The 7,500-nt window shown below is 35.0% G+C and overlaps 1 protein-coding gene across 1 annotated transcript in view; it reads right to left on the bottom strand.

Moving 5' to 3' along the window:
- Positions 1-7,500, bottom strand: part of LOC144975044 (uncharacterized) — a 241,463-nt gene that overhangs the window by 115,951 nt on the left and 118,012 nt on the right. The window contains exon 5 of the mRNA XM_078918719.1: positions 348-422. Within this exon, the coding sequence (XP_078774845.1) occupies positions 348-422 (75 nt within the window). The remainder of the gene's footprint in view (positions 1-347; positions 423-7,500) is intronic.

The following is a 7,500-nucleotide window of genomic DNA, read 5'->3' as shown; positions in this document are numbered from 1 at the left end:
TCTTCTTCTTCTTCTTCTTCTTCTTCTTCTTCTTCTTCTTCTTCTTCTTCTCTTTTCTTCTTATTTTATTATTATTATTATTATTATTATTATTATTATTATTATTATTATTATTATTATTATTATTATTATTATCATTATTATCATTATTGTCATTACTATTTTCATCCTCATCAATATCATCATTGTCATCATCATCATCATCATCATCATCATCATCATCACCATCATTATTACTTTGTCATAATACTTTTAGTACAAACCTGTAGATTGGTTTTACAATCGTAATTACTATATTTGATATACACAATATGATTATTTCGCAAACTGGGTGAAAAGGTACTTACAGAGTGTGGATTTCTCCTGTATTGATGGATCTCATCAAATCACGGATAGACCTGAGATTGGTTTGAGTTATATTTCTGGTGGTGGAAGAAAGACATTTTGGTGATCATTATTAGTGATGATGAAGATGAGGAGGATAGGATTACGATGAAGATAATGGTTTTAAAATGAGTTGCGTCGCTGTTATTATTCTTTGCTGTTATGGTCTGTAATTACAACGATTATGATTTATATTATATCTCTGATACTATATTATCATCATTAGGACATATTAATAGTCTATTGCGTATTCCGACATAACTTAACACTATGTTTTTCATTGACCTAAAACAATGGTAGACTCAAGGCCGACGTGCACTTATTTTCAGGTCTGATAACCCAAATTGTTATGGGCTCGTTGTTGTAATGGACATACTCTCAAGCCATTACAACAATATTAAATAAAGCCCAAATTGCATTTGGTTATCAGACCTGCTAAATATGCACCTTTGGCGTATTGCTTACAAAGGAGAAGAACTCTTTCAGGTAGGAGCATACGAAAACGTTTCAACAATAACAACAAACACTTTCCAGTGATTAACTCTGCACACAACAAGAGAAGGAAGGAGGAGTAAGACGAATATTGAAGAGATATAGGTTGTCTTCTCGCTTTCTTCTCAATAGAGAACAATCGTGTTATGTCACAATACTGTTCCAATCTCCTCGGAAGTGTAAATCCAGTTCTCCGGAGGTTCGATAGTTTTCGCCAAGATGAGGATCATTTAAATCAATCGATATTTGAAGGATGAGTTTACTTGCCAAATTTTTAAATACGAGTCTCTCTAAGGTATGGCAGTGAATTGGGGTCCCTAGCCAACAGTAACGCTTACTATGCGGGACGAGACTTGACGCCTGTTAGGCGATATTATATATTTTCTCATAGAGACAACAACGTTTAAAGTACATATTTTACATCTGAGTACGACGAGAGAATGTGAGTAAAGAGACTTTTCCATGGACTCAACTATGCGCCACTCGGAGCTGGACTCGAACCCTGGTGTCATAACACAGGACCAAATAGCGGTACAAAATCCTCCTATTCAATGACATTCATTCGACATAAAACAAATCCGTTTTTCAATTTCGATTCCTGAGATGAAGCCTGTCAATCACTGACATACATATCAAAAAAATATCAGAAGAAAATTGGTTGAAGCCAAGTATATGACATCTCGTCGTTATCAATGGGAAGTCCAAAGTCCTTGGAGGTGTTATGTAGCAGTCATTCAGAGGACTGATAATGAATAGGTTACGTATTGAATAATAAGGTGGCATAACTATTTTAGTAGCCCCGGATGTATAGGCTTTCTAAGGATTACGGGACGTAAAGAGTAACGGCGGATATTCTTTATTGACGACCAGCTTATATTTAGACTAGTAAAATAAGATGCCACCACTCTGAAACCAGAAGATCATATACACAAAGTATGCATTCAGTCTTCCGGAAGAATGGTTTTACACTTCCAATTAGATTGGAAACCGGCTTTTTGACATCACACTTTTTGTTCCCTATTATTATAGCTTTATTATTGTTCAAAGATGTGTATCTTATATTCAACGTCTTTAATTCGCCTGTCTAATTTTGAAACAATCATGTCAATAAGATTTACAAACTGTCCTTTTTACGTTTAAAAACGGTAAAAATCGGAATTGTCTTTTTGTGATTTTTTTTGGGTGTGTTTTGGGGCAACCAAGTATTAGAACTCACTAATCCACGCAGGGCTGGAGTGCAACTGTATTTTTATTGGGAAACCAGCGATGTAGTTGAGCTATGTGACAAAAGAAGAGAGCTGAGGAACCATGAATATCGAAACAAAAAATCCAGAAAAGATATCTGCAAAGTAACACAAAGGTTAGATAGGAAATGCGAAAAGCGAAAGAGACAGTGAGGATGGAGCCATTGCTTTGAGCTCTTAGATCATAGCAAAAGTAGGTTTTGAGGAGTAAGCAAATCGCAAGGGTCATAACTCTTGTTGGCGACACTGAAATATTCATAACCAGTATTTTACAATTTCGGGACAAATTGGACGCTTTTAAAGACAAGTAGGCTATCCCAGATTTTACAGTTTTGAGAAAATCAACATTGAAGATTTCGATTCCATAAAATGTCCAATTACTCAAATACTATTCAATACTTTTTTTCAAAACTTTCTGTGTGGAATGATAATTGTACTTGACGATGATAGTCATAAAAGAAAGCAACAAATACATCACAGAATTCTCTTATTTTATTAAAAACAAGTGGGTCGGCCGAGTTGTCCATATTTCTACAGCATCACTGAGCAAAGAATTTACATTATATAATAAGGGCTATCCCACCCAACTTGCACATCGGGCCATCCCTAGTTAAATGGGCTATCCCATCTTACGCATGGACATGTCTGTTGCGAAATAATGGGCTGTCCCTCTCACACATGCAGTCAATTTAATCAATTTTCCTACATTAAACGCATGTTTAATGCCTTAAATTATATTTTTACGCGTCTAAACACATTACACTGACAATTGAAATGCAAAACATTATTTGATATGATGGTATTGTTGTTTGGTGGGGAGTTTTCTTCATTCAGTCGTGAATTCGACATGTCTCTTGTTGAAGACATGTTTGAAGGGTTAGCCCACTTACACTTATGTTCACATTGTGTTTTCGGTTAAAACACAAGGCAGTTTATACCGATAACGAAGCAAATAAATGAAATTTATGATCGAAACCTCTTCAGGGGGTTAGGCAACGCCCACTTTTGACCCCTATGTAATTATTTAAAAAACCGAAAAATCTGGGATAGCCCACTTGTCCTTAATAGCGTCCAATTAATATAAAAGAAAAATGTCCCTTAGCGGGGGTTCAGGGGGAGGCGCAGTCTTTCGTTCCTTTGTCAAATAAATAAATGAAAATGAATGTCTATAAAATATTTAAATGAACATATTTCTATTTAAAAGAATGTGGTATGACACTCATGCATAAAACGAAAGCTGATGAGTGAAAATAGAACAATTAATTTTGTGACCATTCAATGACCACAACTCCAGACTTCGTTACCAGCTGCTGTTTTCATGTTATGTGGGTTTTTATGAATTCAGAAATAATTCGCGTTAATCCAGCATAAGCGAGAAATGTCTCCCAAAGCAGGGCCAAGAGGTCGGGTCCCATTTCTTTGTAAACGCCAAACTAGCGTATTTATAACATTTTTGAAATGGAAACGGATGTAACATTAGCTTTTTTCCCTGTATAAACATAGATTTTTTAAAAAATTGAATAAACATTCATAAAAAGGATTTAAAATAGAAATAACTCAGAACATCTAAAGAATAAAAGACTGTATTTTAAAAATGTAAATTGTTTATCTTCCGAAAATAAATGCATTTTCAAGGGCCATGACTCGAAAAAACAGCAGTGGATCTATTCATAACAAGGAGTAGGGGAAAAATCCGTTTTAAGTCAATATATCTACGTGAGAAATTTCCCATGAAGTAGGGAGAGACGCACGTTTATTTATTGCGTATATATTATATAAACATATTCATAACCATTTCTATAAAAGACATTCAGGTATGAACATTGCTTCAAGTATTTTTCATATTAAGACCATCTGTTATTAAAATTAAAAATGAATTCTTAATTTCTAAAGTAATGTGTTGAACACAACATTTTTTCAAAGGCCATACCTTTTGAAGGCAACACTATAATTTTGAATAACAAATGAATTTAAAATTGGGAAAAAATCCTCTTTGATCCAGTATGAAAAAGAAAAGTCTTTTGAGAAAGTAGAAGACTTCGTCCCTTGCCCGATCCTATAAATTATATTTATTTAAATTTGTAGGCTACACTGGAATTGTTCATAACAAGTGATTTTGATCTTGGAAAAAATAATACCTTTTTACTTCGTATACGTGAGACAGTTTTCCCCGGAATGAAGCTTGATGAAAAGAGATGATTTCGCCCTTTGATCCATTCTCTAGATCCAATATTTGTTTCAATTATTTTGAGAAAAGTGTCGCAAAAAGTTTAAATCTTGGACTCTCTATATGACATTTATACTTAAATGAAAAAAACCCTAACACATTTTCAAAAACTTCCTTACAGATAAAGCTCACTTCACAATGAAACATCAACAATAAACATGACTCTAATATTATGTCAAAAATTCGAAATCTAAGACTAAAGTTGAAGGGGAGGGGGGGGGGGGAGGTGTCAGCTTAACCTATCGCACGATATAATAATAGGAAGTGGTTATTCAGTATCAGATACTGAATAGTGCTTTGCCACTATTCAGTATCCATAAGGAACTCTTTTTTATAGAGAGAGTGAAAAGTACGACAATCTCGGTTGAACTGCTGACCTACTTCCAGATTGAACACGTGCAGTAACTGACAGCCCGATTCAAAGTTGTAAAAATATTTTGATCGAAATTTTTAAATTTCAGCTATCGTGCAATTAACATAGTTCAAAATATCAAAATAAGAGAGGCAGTCAAATACATTTTTTAATGTCTGAATAGACATGATTAAATGTCTCTAAAAGTTCAGTGACACCATGGCATGGTGGATATAAGCTGTTTGACTCTGAGCTTAAGGTTCGAGAGTTCAAATCCCTGTAAGGGTAACTTTTTTTTTTTTTTCCCCATATTTTTTAAAAATTCCTTCTGTCTATTTATATTTTTAAAACTTTTGTTTTAATAATTTTATTTGCTTGAAATATACTTTAATGTTGATAATATACTATTGTTCTTTTATTATTATTATTATTATTATTATTATTATTATTATTATTATTATTATTATTATTATTATTATTATTATTATTATTATTATTACTTACTATTATTATTATCGTTGTTGTTGTAATCGTCATCATCGTCATTATTATGATTATGGTTATGATTTTTTTTTTAATCAAGTAGTTGGAGTAATTTAATCAGTTATCGATTTATTACGAATATCTTTTATGTGTTATCATCGCGTTGTTGTTTTTCATTATTGTGCTCTTCTATTGTTTATTACTTTTTAAAATCTTGCTTTTTTCTGTTGTTGTTGTTCTCCTTGTTGTTGATGTTTGTTTGTTTGTTTTGTCATCTAAGACAAACCCGATTCATTATAAATTCATTTTTAATTGAGCGATGTACTTCCGAGAATTACTTGCCGTATTATATTGAAATTTACATGACAATAATAATAATAATAATAATAAAAATAATAATAATAATAACAATAATAATAATAATAATAATAATAATAATAATAATAATAATAATAATAATGATGATGATGATGATGATGATGATGATGATGATGATGATGATGATGATGATGATGATGATGATGATAATAATAATAATAATAATAATAATAATAATAATAATAATAATAATAATAATAATAATTTAAATAGATACTGAATATTAGACTACAATTGACATCTATTTACTGAATACACGTGGTATTTTTATGGATGTTTCTTTTTTTACGAAACCTGCCGAAACCCGACAAAGTTATGGGAAGTAGGCAGCAGTGGGGAGTGAACCTGGGACTCAGGGAAGTGTACACCATTGGGGAGTGAACCTGGGACTGGGTTTCGTTTTTAAAAAAAAGCAATTACTTTTTACGAAACCCGCCAATATCTGACAAAGTTATGGAAGAAAGTAACAGTGGGGGAGTGAACCCGAGACTATGGTTTTTCGGCGGGTTTTGGCAGGTTTCGTAAAAAAGTAATTGCTTCATTCTCGTCTGGTACCCAACTCCCATAGTTCGGCTTCATTTCCCACTGGTATCCATCTTCCATAGTCCCAGGTTCATTTCCACTGATTTCCTCTTTTCACAGTCCCAGGTTCACTCCCAACCGGTGTGCACTTCCCTGAGTCCCGGTTCATTGCCCAATGGTGCCCACTTCCCATAACTTTTGACAATTTCGGTAGGTTTCGAAATAAAAGTACATTCTGAGCTCACTGTCCACTGGTATCAGCCTCTCGCAGTCCCGGGTTCAATCCTCATCGGTGTCCAAATCCCAGATTCACTCCCCACTGCTGCCTGCTTCCCATAACTTTGTCGGCTTTTGGCGGGTTTTGTAAAAAAGTAATTCCCCTCCCCCTTGGTATTGCTTTTTTACAAAATCCAGAGTCCCAGGTTCAATTCCCACAAGTGTACACTTCCCTGATTCTCAGGATCACTCCCACTGTTGCCTACTTCAATAACTTTGTCGGATATTGCCAGGTTTAGTCGGGTTTTGTAAAAAAGTAATTGCTTTTATGTGAAACTCGCTGAAACCCGCCGAAAACCAGAGTCTCAGGTTCACTCCCCACTGGTGTACACTTCCCTGAGTCTCAGGTTCACTCCCCACTGTTGCCTACTTCCCATAACTTTCTCGGATATTGCCAGGTTTTCGTCGGGTTTCGTAAAAAAGTAATTACTTTTATGTGAAACTCGCTGAAATCCACCGAAAACCAGAGTCTCAGGTTCACTCCCCACTGGTGTACACTTCCATGAATCTCAGGTTCACTCCCCACTGTTGTCTACTTCCAACAACTTTGTCGGATATTGCCGGGTTTCGTAAAAAAGCAATTGCTTTTATATGAAACTCGCTGAATCCCGACGAAAACCAGAGTCTCAGGTTCACTCCGCACTGGTGTATATTTCCATGAATCTCAGGTTCACCCCCACTGTTGCCTACTTCAATAACTTTGTCAGATATTGCCAGGTTTCGTCGGGTTTCGTAAAAAAGTAATTGCTTTTATGTGAAACTCGCTGAAATCCGCAGAAAACAAGAGTCTCAGGTTCACTGCCCAGTGGTGTACACTTCCATGAATCTCAGGTTCACTCCCTATTGTTGCCTACTTTCAAAATCTGTCGGATATTGCCGGGTTTCGTAAAAAAATAATTGCTTTTATGTGAAACTCGCTGAAATCCGTCGAAAACCATAGTCTCAGGTTCACTCCCGACTGGTGTACACTTCCCTTAGTCTCAGGTTCACTCCCCATTATTTGCCTACTTTCCATAACTTTGCCCGATTTTGTTGGGAGATGGCGCATTTCGTAAACAAAAAGTAATTGCTTTTTTTTTTTCAAACCCGCCGACACCCAGTCACAGGTTCACTCCCCACTGGTGTACACTTCCCCGAATCTC

This window comes from Berghia stephanieae, chromosome 6 (genome assembly GCF_034508935.2).
Source record: "Berghia stephanieae isolate SIO BIC M18660-M18661 chromosome 6, UCSD_Bste_1.3, whole genome shotgun sequence".
NCBI classification, from domain to species: Eukaryota; Metazoa; Mollusca; class Gastropoda; order Nudibranchia; family Aeolidiidae; genus Berghia; species Berghia stephanieae.
The sequence above is the reverse complement of the archived record's forward strand: the minus strand, read 5'-3'. Positions and strand labels throughout refer to the sequence as shown.